The 22,654-nt window shown below is 35.7% G+C and overlaps 1 protein-coding gene across 7 annotated transcripts in view; it reads left to right on the top strand.

Moving 5' to 3' along the window:
• The window catches only part of Lama2 (laminin subunit alpha 2), a 582,198-nt gene that overhangs the window by 125,922 nt on the left and 433,622 nt on the right, over positions 1 to 22,654 (top strand). For all 7 annotated transcript variants that reach the window (XM_047557822.1, XM_047557827.1, XM_047557826.1 and 4 more), the window contains exon 2: positions 16,484 to 16,654. In XM_047557822.1, coding sequence (XP_047413778.1) covers positions 16,484 to 16,654 — 171 coding nt within the window. The remainder of the gene's footprint in view (positions 1 to 16,483; positions 16,655 to 22,654) is intronic.

Here is a 22,654-nt window from a genome sequence, read left to right as displayed (position 1 = left end):
GAATTGGAAGAAAATCGAAAAATTTACATTTAAACTTATATTAAAATTTTATTTAACTACCGAAGTTAAGAGAGAACTGATGATGACTTTGTTCCTTAATGCCTGAAGATAATTGGAGAAAAAAGATGCTCCCAAATATATGAGCTGTGCAAAAAACTGAAGAAAATGCCCTCAAAAATCAGAGGGTCTGTGGAAGAGGTTTTAACTAACAGTGGTAAGTGAATTTGTATTGTATTTTGAAAGCAGTTTTCAAAAATTTTCTAATTTTGAAAACTATGTAGATTTTCAGGAATGTATGACCACTTCTTCCTCAGACTTCAGGGAAACCAGTAGTAGAAACTTATCAACCCACTCATAGTCTAAGATCTACTTCCATATTAAAGGCTACCTGTTATGGTTTATCTGTGAGGCATTCCTCCAAAGTCATGTTTGAGACAAGGCAAAAAAGTCTACGGGTAAAATAATTGGGTTATGAGAGTCTGAACCTAGTCAGTGCATTAATCCTGCTAGGGACTAACTGGTGACTATAGGCAGGTAGGTTGTGACAGGAAGTCTTGGATTGATGGGAGGGGTGTGTCCTTGGGGTTTATATTTTGTCCTTGAGCGGAACTTTCTCTGCTTCCTGGTGCCATGTCTCCAGCTGCTTTCCTCCACCACACACTTCTGCCATGATGCTCTGCCTCCCCTCAGGCCCTAAGGAGTGAAGTTGGCCATCTATGGTCTAAGACCTCTGAAACTCTGAGACTCCAAATAAACTTTTCCCCCTCTAAAACTGTACTTGTCAGGTCTTACGGTCACTGCAGCAGAAAAAACAAATAAAACAAACAAAAGCTGATTAAAACACTACCTCTGGCTCCCAGCTGGAATACAATGTTCCTACCTTCTGAAGCAGTGGACTCAGATTTAGATCCTTGCTTTAAGGTCCTTATCATTAATTTCTTCATCTCCACCCTAGGTTCCTAGGCTTTGCCTAGAATTTACAGTTAATATTAGCTGAATCTGTCTTCTCTGAACTCACGTCTACCCTTACCTTAGCTCACCCTCTGGGCTTGAGCGCTAGGCCATATTCACGCTAAGAATCCTTGAGATTCTCTCCTTACTGCCAGCCTCTACTTCTGGTTATTCATTTTCTTTTTCCAACATGGAAGTGTGCTTAATAAAATTTACAGAAAACTTCTACCATGTAATTTTTTTTTACAGTGGTTTGAAGCTTTTTGAAGACAAGGGGACTTGTCTGTGTTGTTTGTGATTGTGTAATTGCAGGTTAGTTGGGTATTTGGACAGCAGAAAAAATTCAGAGAAGATGAGTTGCATAAAGTTTATGAAGAACTGGGACTGGAAATAAAAACACATGTCCTGCATTTAAGAAACCATCTGTCATTTTTGATCTCCCATTATTTCATCCATAAAATTGAGCTAATGCCTACTCCATTTATGTTACGGATTTTTTGTTTTTGTTTTTGTTTTCTTGGGGGGGTGATGAGAATCAAGAGATAAGTGAAAATACAAAGTCTAGAGCTGTATGCTTATTATGGTAAATAAATTTCATAAACCAAACAAATGTTAACAGTTTATATCATGTGATGGAGAAAAGCTCATGGTTCAGGGACTTGCTTTTGCTCATTTTTTTTTAGAAGATCAGATAAACTAGAACAAATATACTTAATACAGATTTTTTTGAAAAGGTTAGAACTGATGTGATTAAATTGATTCACAGAATATGAGGCCATTCTTTAATTTTATAAATATTTACCGAGCATCTATTTGATGTCAATACTATAGTTGTCCCTGAGAATAAAAATATTAATAAGTCATGGCCTCTGCCTTCAAGAGACTTAGAGTTTAGTGGTCAGAGTATTGGCAAAAAGGCAAAAATAAAATTCTGATGAAAAACTAATTATGTCTGTGAGTTTGTATGTGCTTGGTAAATTAAAAGCATGATTAGCAACCCTTTGCTAATTGACTGTACAAGGCTTTTTCTTATTTCAAGTATTTATAAGAGGAAACTGAATATTTGTGAGTTTTCCTGCATATTTATGTGTGTGTTCAAACAGCTGCTGGAGAACAAAGTGTTTTGCTATAAACACTGTCAAATCTCACTTTGAAAAAAAATTTGTCTATAAAACAAATTATTTCCATAGATATACTGAAGCTGCATCGAATTTGCTTTTATAGCATAAAACAATTAGATGCTTGAGTCAGCTCTGAAGTGCTGTTTTCATACAGCCCTTTCTCTGTCTTCATCTTGTTCATTAAAGTCTGGTACAATTTGAAGGTGATCATGCCATATAATGTTCCATAAGGAATCTAGCAGTTAGTGTAATTTAACATTGTTTTATTAGATTAGAATGAGCACATTTATGCCTACCAATGTTTTTGAGGGAGGTGGGTCATAGACTGAGACTTTGGGAAATGTATCAATTAACAACCAAATTCCTGATTTATTATTCAAACCAACCTAATCCCAGAGAAAATTCAAAGTAACTCACAAAAACTCCACAAAATATGAGAAATTTTATTTATTCTCCAGCACAGAAGATGGAAATCTACCTAGAGGGTGGGGGTATGGGTTTACGATGACAACACAATAAATTGTAAGGAAATACTGGTTTTAGCCTTTGATACTATCATATCTATGCTGTCAAATAATAGAACAACAGCAACAAAATTGTGTCTTTTTTAAGTGTTATGTTTGTTGAGTTTTGTTTTAGTTCTTGCTTTATTCTTTTTATTTTTCAACAAAATTCTTCAGAATATGCATACAATTTATGTAATAAATTCTGATGTAATTTTCTCATTGGAGAAATATTTTATGCATCTTTATGTGTATAGCTCTGTGCTAGGCTCTGAGAATACAATGAAAAAGTGAAGAAGATACATGTGGTTTCTTCCATCATGAAGCTTGTGTTCCAACAAAGGAGATAGATGTGGGCTAAATAATCACTGTTTAAAATTACACATTGTCCTAAGTGCTACACCAGAAAAATAAGGCACAATTAGGGACTAAAGTGGAAGACCTGTTAATAGAAAGGTTAGAAAAGACCTCATAGTAGACATAAGACAAAAAACACCTTGGAAAAGCAGGAAGATAGGAGAATAGAGGAGAGTAAAGAAGCAAGTATTTCTAGATATAGTCCTGAGGAAGAAAAAACATAGCTTGTTGAGTAACCAATTCTAGATAGCATTCTTTGAAGGAGATGAAACCTTGTAATCCAGGATAATAATTTTGAATTTTAACCTAACTTCAGTTAGAATCTCTTGAAAGGGTTTATTTAAGAAGAGTGATGTGATTAGCTTATATCTTAATAAAATTTATTTTGCATATAAAGAGCAGAAGAAAGGCAAGAAATATTCAGAAATACACTTAAGAGGCTCTTGCAGAAATATCAGTGTTACAATGTACATAACTTGACCCCATGGTAGCCCATGATGCTGGAGAGAAGCAGATGGATTTGAAATTTATTTTGGAGTTAGAATAGTTATGTAGTGATAGAAGACATCAATGTTGACTCCCAGTTTTCTGTATGAGACACCAGATGGGTAAAGTGAAATGTGCCGAGCTAGAAAGAACTCAGGAGTAGCTAATTCATTGTGTGTTGGGGAGACGGTTGGAGCATTGGTAATCATAAGTTCTGCTTTGGGTAGATTAAATTTGGGATGTTTGTGAGACATCTAAGTGGAAGTTTCAGTCAGGCATTAAGATAAATAGGTCTAAAGCTTTAGAACGCTATCTGGCCTGCAGATATAACTTGGGTGTCAGCAATGCTACAAATCGCCTGCAAATGGCTTAGAAGTGGATGAAATTATCCAGGAAGAAGAATTTAGATAAGAAAAGAATCCAGGATCAGCCCCTGAAGAACTCTAATACTTACTGACAAAAACAAATGAAAAAGAGTGAAGTAAATGATTGCGACTTCCTTTCTATTCATCTAAGTCTTTTAAGCCAGGGTAAACATGACTGGGAACTGTGTTTTCATGTGTGTTTCATCACTAGAGATAAGAAATGGTGAGCAGTTCTTATAGAGCATGGGAACCACTTTTTCTCAGAGGCTGTGGTATTCATCAAAGCTTGCACAAATCCCTTCTGAGTTTTTTTGTTTGAGGGATATAAATATAAGCTTATGCTGCTAGCATAGAAACTAGTTTAGAGATCTGTCATATTTCACTTTTAATTTTTTGGTTAACAGCAGACATATTCACAAAGTTTTTGATCTGTCTCCTACGTTATAAACACCTTTGTTGTGGGGTAATTGCCAATTTAAGGTTCTAAATTTCATTTTTAGTGACTTAAAAGTGTTTTGTAGTTTTTCATCCTTTCCTTTTTTACTTCTTATTTTGAGTTTGCACACAGACCTGCCAAAGAGACATCAAGTTAATAGGCTTGGTTTTGGAAGACAGGCAGAAGAGGGTAGATACTGAACATATGTTTTGCTGATATTGATGAAGTGAGGTTGGAAAGAGTTTGGAAGTAGTGTATTTCTCCCCAGATGCCACCCCCTCAGTATATATTTTGAGTATCCTTATGCTAGAACATTCCAAATAATAATTTTGAAAACCACTGGGATGATTCAGGATTGTCCTACAAATGAAACATAATAAAAACAAACCAATTGGTGAATGCTAATTTAAAATGCTAGTAAATAAGATTTCTAAACCAGTTCCAAGGACTGGAAATGTGACCAGCATCTGCCAGATGGTGGAGTCTTTTTTTGTTGTTGTTAAGTTTTTCATTTTAGTTATACATGACAGTAGAATGTAGTTTGACATATATACATGGAATACAACTTCACATTCTTCTGGTTGTACAGGATGTGGAATTACATTGGTTGCGTATTCATATATGGTGGGTTCCGGATGAGTGGTGGAAGCAATGTGTGGTGGGGACCTGCTTTTTGGAACCTAGTTACAGTCTCTTCTTTCTAGTTCTGCAATGATGTCTTGCTAAATCTGATTTTTTTCTTTTCATTTCAGGAAGTATATTGATCACAGGCAGTGTGGTTATCTCCTATTTACCAATCATAGGGTGTTTAGAATTGGTTTCCAAATGCATTTACAGGAATTTGGGCAAGTTTAAAGTACGGATGCCTTATCCAAAGGTTGCAGTGTAATAGTCTTCCTGGTGTGTTAGATTCCTACAAAAAAATCTGGATTGTAACAGTGGTTATTTTCTTACATATGTCTATAATTCAGGTCATGGCAAATTCATGAGATAATCCTCTTAATTAGATGAATGATGTCCTTTGTGATGACTTAAATAAGCTCATGTATTAGCTAGGTCAAGCAACTAAGATGTTTGAATTCACACAGACTCTTAAATTAACTTAGGGTCTGCCACATAGAGTAAGCACTGATGTTGTGTAAGCCATCTTTAGGATAATGGTTATCTCTGGCTTATTTCATTCCTGATCATACTAAAATTACTTACATTTTTATCTTAATCTGTTTATTAAAAAGAAAGAGTAAACAATTTAAAAAGTTAATTCCAGAGAGGAACAGGAACAACTTTTCCTGCTTATAAAAAGAGGAAACAAGACCAAACCAATTCAGCAGGCTTTAAAATTATCCTTCCATTTGGGAGGCCGAAAAGGGCAGAATTAAGTCACAGTCCGAGATAAATGTTAGTGTCCTGGAAACAACTAGAATACGTGCTTTCCTTGGTTTTGTTTCTTTCTGGCCAATTGAATTCAGCCTTATTTTCTTCCTAGCTTGCAAGCATTGTATCTGGACAGCTATTAGTTCGAAATGGACTGATTTTGCAGTTCTATGAAACTCCTCATCTGCATTGTGGATCAAGCACATTAAGTTACTTCCTGTGGTGCACAGCTGGAAGGCATTCTCTTCAACATTTTGTTTTGTTCTGTTTTTGTTTTATACCAGTGTATCCTACACACCCACATAGTTCACGATTTCAACAGACAAGTATCTCTTTTACTTCCTTGACACGTCTGAGAACATTTGAAATTGGCATGTTCTCTTTTGTCTTTTAAATAGCGAGTCGCTGGCAAACAATTCTGTTTACTTGCATGAATATTTTTTAAAATGCTCTACAGACCTAGAAACTGAAATGGAAAGTTAGAAACATTCAAACCATTTCCTTTTATTCTCTTCAGAGGTGATAGTGCTTGGCATAAACTAGCAGAAGAAATACTGTATGCCAAAATAGATGACAGGAAAAGAGGGGAAGAGAGACAGAGAATTTGCCATGTGTTGTTGTCATCATATATGATTAATGTTCACAGTTATTAAGATGAACATACTGAAAACAATTGTTTTATTGATTTTCCCATGGAAAGTCTCCTACTACCATTGGTCATCGATTATATTAGTGGTGGTCTTTATAAGCTGGAGTGTAAATGTTAGCAGGAAGCATTATTTGAGAAATTAAAAAGATACATGTGTATCAATAGGTAAATGTGTATTAGTATTTCTGAATGTTGATTTAAAAATATAATAATATGCTAGGCACAAACAATGAAGACAAATAATCCATAGTATCTAATTAGCTTAATATTTATGCTGTTGGAACAACAACAATAATAGAAAACATGTTTGGATATATTCATTCTGGACACTATTAGAAAGATTTTCTTTACAGATGTATATTAGATAGTAGTCATTTTAAAATGATGATTTATCAAACTTTACACAAAGGTAGTGAAAATAAAGCTAGAAGAACTGGAAAGCTCTATAAAGAAAATAGAGTTACCTACTAACTGCAGACCTGAGCATATCTTGGAGAAATTTAGGCTTTTCCTAATCTTGTGCATTGTTTGGCTCAGTTCCTCTGTTTGAAGGAAATTGAAAAGACAGTTTCCCTTTGTAGCACCCAACAATCTTTTCCACATTTGAGTTAAGAAATGTCTATTGAAATTCTTAATGGTACTGATATTAAAATTTATGAAAGTCAATGAATAAGATAACTCTCATGTATGCATTATATTTCTATAGTATTTTCCACCAAAATTACGTGATGAAAATTTTGCTTCACGAAGAAAAGTTAAGAATGGTATAGTGAGCAGTTTTATAGTGAGCACAAGCTGGATTGTAAAACTAACATTTTCCTGTATTTGCTTTGTCACATATCTATTAATCTGTGTTATCTATCCATGAATTCATCTTATTGTGGGTGCCTTACAAACTTCATTCTTATATACATTATCATAAATAGCATTAACTGGAGTCAAAATTGGTATGTCTTTTTAAGGAAATATTTAAATCATCACTGAGTATAACATTCACTTGTTGAGGGTAACATTTGACAAGTTTGAACAAATGCATATACCTGTAGAATGCAAACTACTGTCAAGAATATTAACACCCCACAACTTTTCTTTATGCCTCCTCTCAGTCAGCCTTTGCCAAACCCTCAATATTTTTTCCTGTTTTATCAAAAGAATAGGTTTGCCTGTCCAAAAGGTCATATGAATGAATAATAAAATACATACTCTTTGTGTAAAGTTTATTTATCATAATGATTCTTAGCGTCATCTGTGTGGTTGAGTGTATTAATAATTTATTCCATTTTAATGTGAAATGGCATTCCATTATATAAATACATCACAGTTACTGTATCAGTTCTCTGACTGATGGAACCCAAGTTATTTCCAATTTGGGCTATTATGATAAAATCTTCTGTGAATGTTCTTTACAAATTTTTTGTACTGTCTTTTTCTCTTGATTATTTAGCTATGTGAGCAAATGTGGTATAAATGTGGTAGGTATAAGTTGAAATTTATTAAAAACTGCCTAACTGTTTTATACAGCTTTTATAGTAATTTACAGCCACAACAGCAATATAATAGAGTTCAAGTTGAGCTGCGAACTTTAACCTGTGCTGTTATTGATCTTTGTAATTTCATACCTCTTAACACAAAGCATATAGATTCCCTTACCATGATTCCACCATTCTCCAACCTTCGTTATGGGAGTCATATGTGTTATATCTATATTGTATCCTGCCCCAAGGCAACATTATAATGTTTGTGCTAAGTATTTATATCCATTTTAAAGACTTCAAGAGGAAAATACAGTTTATTGCTCGGTCTTCAGGTTTCTTACACTTTCTTCTGTCAGCTTCAATTTTCTATTATTCATATGTGGTGAATTAGTTAATTCCAGATAGTTCATATTTCAGTTTTAGAATCTATACTTCATGTGTGTACATTTCTCTGAAGAAATTTATCATTTCTCTTTCATTATAAGCAGTGTGTGTGTGTGTGTGTGTGTGTGTGTGTGTATGTGTGTGTGTGAGAGAGAGAGAAAGAGAAGCATAATTTAAAAACTCCTTTAACATTTTTGTTTGCCTCTTCCAATATCTGGTTGATCTCAATTCTCAGTTCTGGTCTCTATTGATCACTTCTTCTCTTAAGTATGGATTGTATTTCTTTTTCTCTTTTCTTTCTTTCTTTTTTAGTACTTTGTTTTTTATCTCTTCCTCATGAAATATTTTGCTGAGAATGTTCTGTAATGCTGGCTTTCTTTTTGTAAATTCTTTTAGCTTTTGTTTATCATGGAATGATCTTATTTCATTGTCAAATTTGAAGGTAAGTTTTGCTGGGTATAAGATTCTTGGTTGGCATCCATTTTCTTTCAGAGCTTGAAAAATGTTGTTCCAGGCCCTTCTAGCTTTTAGGGTCTGGATTGAAAAATCTGCTGATATCCGTATTGGTTTCCCCCTGAATGTAATTTGGTTCTTTTCTCTCACAGCCTTTAAAATTCTGTCTTTATTTTGTATGTTAGGTATTTTCATTATAATGTGCCTTGGTGTGGGTCTGTTGTAATTTTGTGTATTTGGAGTCCTATAAGCCTCTTGGACTTGATTTTCCATTTCATTCTTCAGATTTGGGAAATTTTCTGATATTATTTCTTCAAATAGATTGTTCATTCCTTTGGTTTGTTTCTCTAAACCTTCCTCAATCCCAATAATTCTCAAATTTGGCCTTTTCATGATATCTCATAGTTCTTGCAGATTCTGTTCATTATTTCTTACCATCTTCTCTGTTTGTTCAACTTTGTTTTCGAGGTTAAATATTTTGTCTTCAATATCTGAAGTTCTGTCTTCCAGGTGTTCTATCCTATTGGTTGTGCTTTCTATGGAGTTCTTAATTTGATTTATTGTTTCCTTCATTTCAAGGATTTCTGTTTGGTCTTTTCTCAATATCTCTAACTCTTTATTGAAATGGTCTTTTGCTTCCTGAATTTGCTCTGTTAACTGTCGATTGGTGCGATCATTCAATGCCTGCATTTGCTCTTTCATCTCATTGTTTGCTTCCCTAATCATTTTAATTATGTACATTCTGAACTCCCTTTCTGTCATTTCTTCTGCCATGCTGTCGTTGGATTTTATTGATGTAACATCTAGATTTGTTTGGGGCATTTTCTTCCCTTGTTTTCTCATATTGTTCAGGAATCAGTGGGTCATTAAGATATTGCAGATTTCCTCTATCAACTTATAATGTCCCTGAAGATTGCTAGTATATCCCCTCTTATCCTTCAGTAGCCTGAAGTCTTGGAGGAAGTTGATAATGAGGAGCTCCACGAAGAAGCTGTCTCTCTAGGGTGGTGACCCTCAGGTGGCGTATATTCCCTGCTAGTGGGCAGAGGTGCCTCCACTTGTTGACCAATGGTCATCCAACGGGGAACTAGGCTGCGGGCTGAGGCAAGGCCTGTTTGTGCCTGTGTCTCTGGTTTTACTGTCCCTGTGGGAAAACCTCTCCCTGTAGGGAAGACTCACCCGGTGGGGATGTCTTGCTCATCAGTTCCCCTCCTAGAGGTTCCCCTCAATCTACAACTACCGCATGGGCTGGGCTGTCTTCCTCTGCAACGTTCCCAGGGGCCTGGACCTACCTCCTGGGCCTGGGAGCCTCACCCTTCGCAGGCGAGTCTCCTTAGGCTGCCTCTCCCAGAGAATCTGCCCGCAGCCCTGGAAACTTCGCTCCACCCCTAGGCGTGTCTCTGTGCGGCTCTTCCAGTAAGAAGCCACCTAGCTCCTGGGACCCTGCTCTGCACCTAATCGCCTGGCTATGCGGCCCCTCCTCTGAGCCGCCACCTGGAGCCCCGTACAATAGCTCCGATACCCAGAGACCTGCCACACACCTCCTCCTCCGGACAGCGGCCGGGTTTCCGACGCAGTCACTAGGAGTCCAAGCAACTCACTTCGTGTCTCCTCCTCCCGCCAACCGCCTGTAGCCCTAGGCAGTCACTCTGAGTCCAAGTGACCCGCCCTGTTCCTCCTCCTCCTCCTTGGGGTAGCCCCCCGGGTGTTCAGGGGCGGTGGCTCCGAGACCAAGGGACCCACCGCGCTCCTCCTCCAGGCAGGCCACTGGTGTTCAGGAGCGGTCGCTTTTAGTCCAATCAACTCACCACTCGCCTCCTCCTCTGGCAACCACCTGTGGCTCTGATGCAGTCACTCCTAGACCAAGCAACCCGCCGCGCTTCTCCTCTTCCTCCGGGCAGCCCCCCGGTGTTCAGGAGCAGTCGTTCTGGGTCTAAACAGCTTGCCACGCAGCTCCTCCTCAGGCAGCTGCCGGGAGCCCCAGTGGTTGCTCCGAGTCCAAGCGCTATGCTGAGCCGCCTCCTCTACGATGATCCCAGTTGTCTGTGTTTACCGCTCCTGTGGGGGGCAGGGGGCGTCTCACCGAGCAACTCTGCTTCACAAAGTTCCCTGCATTCCGGGGCTACCGCCCCATCCGGGATGCCTCCCCAATGGGAGAGACTCATCCAGCGACTTTGAGTTGGTCCCAAGCCTCTCACTATCTCCTCTTTTGAATCCTGCATCCTGGAGCAACGTGAAATGCAGCCGCCCTCTAGTCTGCCATCTTGAAAACCCAATTTCTTTTTCTTTTAAAAAATTCTTTCTTGAATTTGTTTTATCCTCTACCCCCAAATTCTGGGGTCCAGAAGGGTTTGGGCCATCTCAGGGTCAGTGCGGCACCCTTTCTCAATTTTTTGTTTTTTGTTACTAAGACAGTGGGTCAACTTGCTGCACTCAAACTTCAAACTTGCTTTTTCTGTGGTCTTCAGTAGAGTTATTCTCTACTCAATAATTTTAGTCTCACTTGGAATCTGCCCAGGACTTACAAAGGTCTGGCATCCATGAGCAATTTGGGTATAGTTTGTATACCGATTTTCAGGCTCCCTTTCTGTGCCCCCGTCTGCTCCAGAACTTGACCCTTCATTTTTCAGGGGCTGTGAGTTGTGTCTGTTCTTGGTTTTGTTCTCTGGTTCTTTTAGCCAGTAAAACTGTGTTTTTCAGTTTGAGTTTTAGCCAACCCACATTGCACAGTTGAGCCTTATCCCGTGAGTTGGTCTCTTTTTCTTCTTCTATGCCTACACATTTCTCCTTACTTACTGTTTATGGTTGCTCTGATTCAGTAAAAGCTTAGATATCAACTGACTCTAGATATGGTGGGCTATCTATCAATAGATAGATAAATGGATAGATAGAGGAGAGGAGAACAGAGAGAGAAAGAGGCTGAGAGAGCCTGGAAGGAAAGAGGAAAGGACTTCAGAATTTGTAGTTTTTATCTCTGAGAACTTTGATCAAATAGGAGGTGCTTCACAATTTTTAAAAATAGAAATTCCATGGATAGATTTTAAAATGCTTCTACTGTTTGAAACTAAAATGTGGTATTTGAACAGTGCAGATGATCAAAGTCATGCCAACATGTATGAACATACTATGTTATTTGAACAAGCAAATGGAATATAAATATATTCAAGCAAAATCAGTAAAAATTTAGTGAATTTTCTAAATATTCACTATGTTGTAGCATAATTTCTGTTTTTCCCCAATTTGGACTTAGCCTTTTCCTAAATTTTCTATTTACCATATGTGCATATATATACTATATATATATACATATATATATATATAGAGTATATATATATTGGAGATATAGTGGACATATTCTGAGCTCTATATGTGGACATATTCTGAGCTCTATATGTAGCAGAAAGAATAAATGTTAATTTTTTCAGATATCGTTCTTCATAACCATAAATCAACTAAATTTATTTAGTTTAGATTCTATTCCAAAAAAATATTAATCATAGTTGTATGGGTAATGATCACTAGATTTCATGTCATTAACATTACAGAACCTCAAACTCATTGCAATGCATCAATACTCTATAAAGGTTAATCAGTTATCTATAGTTCATTTATACTCCTAATGTTTACATAATATTAACAAGTAACCCCTATTGAATATGGCAATAAATATTGGTCTGATGCTTTTGAATGGTAATAAATAGGTACAGCCAAATAGATTTCATATATAATGAAAATGGTTGCAATCTATAATATGACATGCTGAAGCTTCAATAAAAGTTGAGATATTGACTGACTCTTTAAATTGATCATTTTCAACTAATTGGGGACCTTCCCTGACCAATATACTTTATTGATTTTTAAAAACATAAACAGGAAAATAGTGATAAAATTTCATAAAGGAATTGTTCTCTGACCACAAAGTGAGGCAATTAAATTGTGAAAAGGTTAATTTTGAGCAAGTGATCAATAAGTATAATGGAAAAAAAAATCAATAGAAAGCAGTGAAAGCTACCAAATGTAAATTTTATTAATAACTTTAGTTTTATGGGTATAAATCTCAATGGAACAACAATGGAGTGGTGACTGGGTAATTTATTGTACTAAACATATACATTACTAAGCTTTGTAGAAGACCAGGTTTTGACTCATCATTGTGTCTAGAAAAATGTTTTCTGAACTTTTTAAAGAGTTGAGTTCAATTCATATTCTCAATCTGAATTTTATCCACATTATTTATCTTTTCTGGGCTACACTTTCTATAAAGTAGAATTAATAAGATTTACACAGTGGGATGATTGGTATATTAAATAATATGAGGAACATAAAGTAGCTTCTGAATCAATGTTATTTCAATATCTGTAATCCCTTTATAGTTGAATCATTTTGCTCTCATATTATTCATTTATTCTTGTGGGAAAATTGAGATGTAATCCAATTCTATATTTTCTGAACATACAATGCAAGTAAAATACTTTCTGCCAGTTATCTTCCATTTGGCTTGTTCTCATGACTGGTTAGATCTGGGAAAGCACACGTCTGGCTTGAGGTCCTAAAATTCAGGTCCTAAAGGACTGCACCAGAGCAGGTTATGGGGAATCTTATCCATTCCTGCATAAAAGGACCCAAGTTCATGGTAAAGGTCAGGATTTTCAGTGGTAAAGGAGGAGATCACAGAGTCAAACTGACCATGTCCTGGGGAAGTTGTAAAGATGTCCACAACTGCTGGAGATGGCTTTTGTGTGGGTAAGCTGGCTTTCTTTGAAGGTTCTAGACAGGGTTTGACTCCTTGAGCTCATTCTACTGGTCAGCAAGACAAGAGAAAGAGTTTTGTTCTCTTGAGAACAGAAGGCTCAACATCTCTTCCTTCCTTCTACCAATTTTTTCTATACTATAAATTAAATGTTTAAGGCACTGGAAAAAAATGGTGACTAAAAGAAATTGGTAATTTGACATATAAGCAGCAATTTGTATTGATATATGTGTGAACCATAGTTGTATTCTATGTGTAATCTATGTTTCTATATAGATAGTTATATAATCTTATATGTTAGAACAATTGCAAATTTAAGTACTCAGTATCCACACAAGATTTTAATGTAAACCCTTATACAAGGGCACATTTGTTTTCTCCCTTCTTTTTTTTTTTTTTTTTTTTTTAACCAGAATAAGCTTCTTTATCTTCGTCAAGATTTAACTCAACATCACCTCCCACAATAAGCCCATCTTAACAATTCCAAATCTCTCACTCTCTGGCATAATATGTTCTCAAATATAGTTGATGAAAGGATAATTATATAGTTAAATATAAAATGGTGATGAATGACAGAAGAGAGAGGTATATAGACAAATCTTATTTGTTTGATCATATATTATTTACTAACCTAGAGAAGAAAGTATATACAATAGAGAAATAATGTCCTGGAGACTATCTAATTATAAAAATGAGTTTAAATTTACAACCTGTCAAAATTCACAAAATTGTTAGAAAATTTTTCAGTAAGTCTTGTCTACATAGAAAAGGTAAAAATAAAATGGCTAATAAATAACTTTTGTGTAGTACTGTTAGTCAACTTTTAATCACTGTGACAAATACATGAGGAAATCAACTTAAAGAACAAAAGATTTATTTTGACTTAGTTTCTGACATTTCAGTCCATGGTTGACCTAACAGCTTTGAGGCCTGTGGTTGGGCAGAATATCATGGCAGCAGGAACATACTGTGGAGGAGACTGCTTACTTCATGGTAGCCAGGAAGCAAAAATAAGAGAAAGTACTGAGGTCCAAATATCCCCCTGACAGGCACATGCCCAATGACCTTACTCCCTTCCAGTAGGCCTCACCTCCTAAAGCTGCTGTCACCTTCCAATAGTGCCACAGGCTGGAGACCAGGCCTTAGCACATGGGTCTTTGGGTGACGTTTAAGATCCAAGCAGTTTACCTTTTATATAGCACTCTACATTTTATTATGAAACAAAAAAAAAAATGTTTTATGAATGGCTCTCATTTCTCTGACCAATGATCATATTAGTGAACCTCATGTAACATTGTAGTATGTCTCACTGTGTGGAGGTCAGAGAGCACAGAAATTGTGGGGAGGGATAAATTCATTAGGAAGAATGAATGAGACAGATACTGAGATCAAGTTAAAATATAAGTGCTGAATTCCTGGCAAACCAGGAAGAATTGGAAACCTCAAATAATTATTAGCTGGAGAAAAGCACAAAGCAGGAAGTCTAAGGAGGGTGATTGCTATCTTGGAGGGGAAAATCAGAGGGATTTTAGATCCTGGAAAGTATAGAGAGGGAGGGAAAATTTCTTGGGCATAGATGTTGGGAGGTCCTGAGGTGACTGAGAAGAGAACTAGGTGCCCCATGGTCTCGTGAATTCACTTATCTCTTAGACATTTTTTTAATGATTGTAATAAAGATTCAAGTTATTTAAAATTATTTTTTAAAATTTCTGCTACCATTGCTTTTGCTCTTCTGGTTGAAAGGAAGCTTTATTGATCAAATAAAAATACATCTACATCTAGTTGAATTTTATTAACACTGATTTCTTTTTTTAACTTTTCTTGTTTCTTTCAGTGCAATTCTAAGATCAATCAAGATCACCAGTTTTAATAAGCCCTAGATTTATGTAGGTTTCAGAGTATATTGAAGATACCATTCAGTGTAACGATTAGAGGACAGGCTCTAGAGCCAGACAGCTTAGCTTCAAATCACAACTCTGCTAGTAGTAATCCTGAGCAATTTACTTAATACCCTGTGCTTCCTTAATAAAATAGAAGTAAAAGTAAAATATAGTATAATATATTGCTCATATACTTATTATAAATAAGTATCATTAAGCATCATGATAGTCATCATAAGTCATTTATTCATTTCTTTTACAAATGCATTCAGTGCCAAGTCCTGGGGATAAGGCAGAAAACACTTAGAAACTTAAAACTTTAAGGGTGTCAGTAAAACATCAGGCCGTAGATTTAGTCAAGGACACTATTTGAATTGAACCGAGTAGACCTACTTGGCACGTGCATAGAACTTAGACAACCTAAGTGATCATTATGTTACTTACACAAACTGAGTCAAATTATCTTAATCCCCAATTGATTTTCTCCAAAAAGAGTTTTTCAGTTAAAGAGTGGCTTTTGATGAGTCACTTTACTGTGCTTTCATGAAAAAGAGGTCTATAAAATGCAAATACTAGACATGTGCAAAGCAGAATGACATTAAGGTATAGGAATTGAAGAACTTGAACTGGGTTCTCAGATAGAATAAAGGATCTCTCCAGCCCTATACTGAGTTGGCCCCTTGAGATCGTATTTATGTAAGACAAACACTTTTATTATATCTAAAAATATTTTCTGGTATATGATCAGTTATTACTATGACAACTTGTTTTTGGAAAGGTATTGTGTCACACAGAAATCAGCATAGGGACAGTTTTTCAATTATCTTTCATCATTGTCCATTTTTTCTAGTGTTGATAAAAAGAAGTTGTAACAACCATTTATACCAAATGATAATTGGAACATAAAGTGAGCAAGAGAACCACAGATGCATTATTGTGTTGAAGCTACATGTGATTGTGGTTTAATACTGGATATAAAATAACTGAAATCAAGGATGGAAGATTCAGATTTAATAAGATAGTTTATCAATCACATGAAAAGTATTTCTTAAAAGTGTCTGTGGCAAGACCTTCTTTATAATTAAATATTAGAGATTAAAAATTAAAAAGACAGCCTCAGAAAGGAAAAACTGTTCCTTTGACAGCATGTAGCATTTATTGTCAGGTATTTAATTATCACTAAATATTTCATCTTAGATTAATTTAATGCTCTGAAAAATACCCCATCTTAATTAAGCATTTTAAAATACAGCAAAGTCAAAACTGGCTCACACACTTTAACTTGTCCATCTTTTTCAGGTTTATTCCCTGCCGTCCTGAATCTTGCTTCTAATGCCCTCATCACAACCAATGCAACATGTGGAGAAAGAGGACCTGAAATGTATTGCAAATTGGTAGAGCATGTCCCGGGGCAGCCTGTGAGGAACCCCCAGTGTCGGTTCTGCAATCAAAACAGCAGCAACCCATACCGTATGTATTTCACGTGTATTTGTATTACACTTACACTCAGTAAGATATATTTTTGAGAGATTTTAAGACCAAGTTCCATGAAATTAAAAGGACTTATGATTCTAAGATTTCTTAAAATCTGTCTTTCAAATGTCAGCCTGTGTTCGGTCCCTTTCTGTCATTCGACAAACATTAAAGTTTTGGGGTCCTTTATAAATACCAAGCAAAGAGGCTGGAGAGAATTTTCTACCTACAGCAGTCATTGGGTTTCCTGGTTCCAGAATGGCATCAGAGGATGTGGTTTTTCAGGAAGGCTTTAGTCATTCATTGGTTGCTGGTGTGTCAGGTACTGTGCTTAAGTTCCAAGAGGAATAAGGTAGAGTCTTGGCTTCAACTAGCAAGACAGCGGGCAAGACAATGGCTACTGCTGTGCAGTGCAATAAGTACAAAGGAAAGAAGGAGCACGGAGCCCTGAGGAAGAGAGAAGAGGCTCACAAATCCAGTGCTGGTACAGGTGAAGGCTTGCCAGAGAGGATAACCACACTGGCAAAGAAGAGAAATGTGATCTGAGTAGATGAAGATGGAGAGAAGGGAAGAAAAAAAGTGATATTAGGAAAAGAAATCAGAATAAGACAAAAGAACTTTCTCGCTCAAGGAGCTGCCAGTAGTTAAGAATGACTGGAACTGAGAGTGTCAAAGGGCAGAGAGTAGAGATGAGTCTAGTATAAAAGAAGACACAGCTTACCAAGGATCTCACAAACAGGAGTGTTTTAAGGAGAGGTGCCATGCAAAGCCCACTTGCTCACCTCTATGAACTACACTGACACCTCAGATCATTTTGTGTTATTGTTCAACAAGCTTTTAAACACTACTTCTACCTATGTCTTATATAGGAGCATAATGCTCAATCATCTGTAGTCCTTGGTTTAGGTAACTTGGAGGGGAAACAGGAAAGGGAAATATAAATTGGGAAAATGTAAGTTATATGTAGATGCCAAGGTCATCGAAGGATTCCCAGGAGAGAGTGACCTGAGAAGGTACAAAGGTAGTAAGACTGAGAAAAAAGCATTAGAAAAGGAAAAGCATACAGAAATCTTGAAGGTATAAAACAGCAAGAAGTATTCAGAGAACTATAAATAATCTGTCTTAACAAGTAAAGAATTTAAAGGGAATAATAGTATGAGATAATTTTAGAGATGAAGGCTGATTAACAGATATGCATTAGAAAATCATATATATCATTTAACTATCTATATCAATTTATCCAGAAAGGGGGAAAACTAATAAACTAAATATTTATTACCAATTGATGAGTTATGATAAAACTTGGGATAAAGTTTCATGATTATATTATTTTTGAATTTGTTTAATGTTCTTTTTTACTTTCTTTCTTTTATAACCTTTATTTTTAGAACAGATTTAGATTTGTAGAAAAATTCCCATATTCCCCCTACCCTAATACATGCATGGTCTTCTCCATTATAAATATCCACCTCCAGAGTAATTTTTTATTTATGACATTGACATATCATTATCCCCCAGAGTTCAGAGTTTACATCAGGGCTCACTCTTATTGGTATACATTCTATGGGTTTGGGCAAATGTGTAATGAAATGTATTTATCATTATTATTCTAGTATCACACAGAGTAGTTCCATTGCCCTTTAAAAAGAAAACTTATCAAATGACTAAAGATTTCTCTCACAATTTGCATTTTTTCAATCTCAGAAAGGAAATTGGAAGGCATTGTGCCTTTTCAACACAGTTAAAGAGAAGAATGCATAATTCTCTCTGTTATAGTTAATTTAGAGATACAGAAATCATTAAATAATTTGAGACAATATTTATTAATATATTGATACGTTTATGATTAAAACTGGTGGTCTTATATACCATGAAATTTTTTAAAAAATATGACACCAAAGAGGGCAACTGCCAGAAATCTTTCTAGAAATTAACTTTGGTTAATTTCTAGGGTGTGTGTTATTATGGCATGGGGTCAGACTGCTGAGTGACAACACACTTCCCATGTTTTGGTATATTTCTTGTGTGGAATGATGAGAGCAAAAGACCTGTCAGAGCCCTGGGGAAACATGAAAGACTTGAGGAAATTGTAAAGTAGAATCCAGGAAGCGGGTGAAGATAAATAGAGTTCAAGGAAGGAAATCTGGAGAATAAGGCTTTGTGTATACTAGGAAGGAATTTTCAGGAAGAGTCATCTATAGTGCTAACTGCTTTCAAGATACTGAGCAAGGAAAAGTGTAGCAGGTTTGCCTAGGGTTTGACAACATGGGCAAACACTGTCATCTTGTTAAAGGAGCCAGTGGACTGATGGTGGCAAGAAGAACAAAAGGGGAGTGTAGGAATATTCTTTGAAGTATTCTTGATATAAAGAGAATAGAGGACTTGACAGAGGAGGTTATGGTGCTGCAAAGGTTTTCAAAGACCGGAAACAGGTGAGCAAGTTTTAAAGGTGACAGAGAAAGGCCAGGGAAGTTGTGGACAAAGTGGTGTAGAAGGTGATGTCTCTCAAGAATGAAAACAGATGATCATTAAGCATGGTAGAAAAGCTTAAATGGGGAAATATATATCGTTTTGACTCACCAAATCAGAAGGAAGGATTGATGGGTAGTGGTGGATAGAAGAGAATGTTTAGGAGAAAATTCTTACTAGATGATCTTGATTTCCTTATTAAAATGTGAGTCTGGGTGATCTGCTCAGGAATTATAAAGGTAAAGTATATTAAAATCACATGTGTATACATACATATGTATATAAATTTACCTTATAAATATATGTATTTAACTTATATATATGTAAATATATATATGTATTTCTACAAAGAAGGAGAGAAAGAAGGTAATACATACTCTCGGGATAAAGATGCAAAGATTGGACTGGTAAGTAAATGAGTGGAGACGCTTGGAAAACTAGATGAGATTCATTTGCCAAAATGAGTTTAAAACCTACTGTGTCACTTTTTCCTTCAAAGTTCAGTATTCAGTCTCTTGTGTCTCAGTGGAATATACCTGTATTTAGGCATTTTCACCCATGTTTTCAAATTAAAGCCAAAAGTGAATCAATGTTTTAGTAAAGCATAATTCACACCAGGTTTGCTTTATACCTTCCCAATTTTACTTATTTGTGATTTTTTATAACCAGTCACAGCCTGTATTTACATCATGTTATTTGTTTATAAATTACCACATTTACTACATTTCAAAATCATGTGTTAGTACTGGAAGTTGAGAAAGAATAAACCCCACAAGAATAAAAGTCTTGTAATAAACCACATGAGCATATTTTAGTAAAGCTGGAGCTAATAAAGGACAAAATTTCACAAAGTCAGTGAACTTCTAGAATAAATTTGGAAGGCCTGTACTTAATACCATATGAAAAAATGTGAAACTTAAACTCCTAACTATTACTAGCTCATGCTTCCCAATTAAAAATTAGCAGTCTGAGCAGTCTGTCTCATTGGATCCCCCAGTCAGTTTATAGATGCAGTTGACCTTTAGGTTGACTTGTATAGTTTTTTCCTATTGAGGATATTACACGTTTCTATCCCCTTATAAGGGAACTCTGCCAGCAATTAATCAGTATTTGCAAATTAATTATGATTAAATTTTTATAATAGGGATTATGGTTAATTGTTGATTCATCTCCCTGACTTCCTTTTCATGACTAATTCTCATATCAATTTGACCTGAGGTGGCAGATATCAAAATTTCCAATTAGACAACTTCTCTCGAAATTACCTATGAGTCACAAATTCTATTTGGTGCTGTGGTTGTGTGTATGTTTTTCTATGATGTATTAAGCCCACAATCTATAAAAGTGATTCAGAATGATGTTTGGGGAATGTTTGCTGTGATATTTGTTTTTCTTCACAGGCAATGCCAGCAATATTTCATTTGGGGTTCCGATTCCTGTGTGCCAACTTCAGCACCCACTCATACCACCAGGGGCATTTGTTTGATATTTAGTTATGCTTCTGGTATTTGCTTGTTGTTATTAAGATGGCACCTTCCTTAGATCAACAGAATTTAACTAGCACCAGTTATTAAATATACTCAGCAATTTTACTTTTCCTTAATGAGACAGGATGCCTCATCTCAGTGGATTGTTAATGACATAAGACCTGGTACAAAATAAAGTTCATCCAGTTGCTTAGTTGAATTAAATTTTTATGAATAAAACTGGAATGTTCTAATCCTGTCCTATAATCTCATATCAATATTTGGAATATGGATATCTATGTTTGAAAGGGGAATAGCATACCAAAGTAAGTCAAAGTCATAGCCTTTGAGTATTCAACTGATGATTATACCAGACTACTTAAATAAAATTAATGTATAATACAAATTTTCACAAATTTGAAAATGGCAAATTTAATGTGTTCAATTTTTAATAAATTTTTAAAAGATATTTTACTTTACTGTCAGATTTATACTGCATGGAGGACTTAGTTCTGCTTGATTTCTATTATTTTTAAATTTTTTATTAATTGCAATTTATCTCTTAGTTTCAGTAAAGTGTCCATTTTGAACAGATTCACAATTTGTTTTATTTATAGACACAATAATTATTAGATTATTGATAGTTGTAGAGTTCATTAGCAGCCCTATAGGTAAAGGATTTTGATCCAAAATGTTTTCACTGGTCAGTGGCATATAAAATAAATGAGTGTAGCACTCCATGTGTTTCATGATAACACAAAGAATTGTCCTTTATTTTGTAATTATCGTTTTTGAAAACTATTATTAGATTCTAAATGTCCTTTATTTTGTGAAATAAAAGCGATGGTATATTAAATGATAATAAAGTAGATCAGTCTTTATTAATGCTTGAAAAACTAAATTTGAACTCCTATATCAATGCTACAGATCTTGCACACATTTTTTTTTTTAATTTTACTTTTTGTCTGAAAGTTAAAAATCATGAAACCACTGCTGTGAGTGAAGTTTTGTTATCTCCCTATTTCAGCGATGACACACAGATTTAAGTACTAAATGGCAGTGCCAAGAGGAATAGCTAGTTTTTCATATGACAACTTTTCAAACACCAAATTTTGTACTCTTTCATCATTAGACTATATCATTATCATTAGAATATATGGCTGGATAACTTCATTATGTAGACAAATTGAGAGTCCATGATTGCTCCTTTCAGTGGTATAATTTGTTCATTATTTGAGGTAGTCTTTCAATTTAAAAAGGATTGTGTTTTAATCTGAAGGATTATTCATAGACCATTCATTTGAAACATTTCCCTCCAAAATTAGTTTTATACAAGTTCTCAAGAGTGACACCCCCAAGCATACTTAAACCATAATGAACAGAAGAAAACCAGGGAAGCTCACCTCTAGTTGGTTTCCATTTCTGAGGACGAATGTGCTGACTTCCACGTGAGGTGTGAGGAATGTAGATACCTTTACTAGAGTCCTAAAATAGAAATAGGAACATCAACACTCTCTACTCCTGCCATTCTCACCCATGTGTAGATTGGGCCCATTTAGATAAGGAAAAAAGAAACATAGCTTGTATTATTTGGAAAATGAGAAACAAAGATTTCAGACTGCGATCCAAAGGGTAATGAGGACTATGGAGCCCAGGGGTAGCTCTGCTGTGAAATATGTGAAGCTAATTTGGAAGAGATGAGCATCTCTGAGGTCCAAGGCTTGTAAGAACCAAGAGAGCCTTATCAAAGGACAGTAGGATTGGCCATGATTGTCCACATCTCATCTTCTATCTCCAGTCTCCCTTTTGATTCTCGCAACTGGTTGTCTTCTCCTCTGTGTAAATAAGGGTGAAGAAAGACCCATGTTTTATTGGTTGGATGAGGTTTCATACACATTATCTCTTTGTTTGCCATTATTGTCTAGATTCCTCTACTAGAGTTAGTGATTTATGGGACCAGGAAAATACTGGATGGGAGGCATGGGTATCTTCAATTTTATGTTTCAATGATGGTAGCAAAATGGCAATCTAAAGACTTATAAAAATTTTTATAGGATGAATA

This window comes from Sciurus carolinensis, chromosome 7 (genome assembly GCF_902686445.1).
Source record: "Sciurus carolinensis chromosome 7, mSciCar1.2, whole genome shotgun sequence".
Taxonomy (NCBI): domain Eukaryota; kingdom Metazoa; phylum Chordata; class Mammalia; order Rodentia; family Sciuridae; genus Sciurus; species Sciurus carolinensis.
Note: the sequence above shows the minus strand (reverse complement) of the source record. Positions and strands in the feature narration are given on the sequence as shown.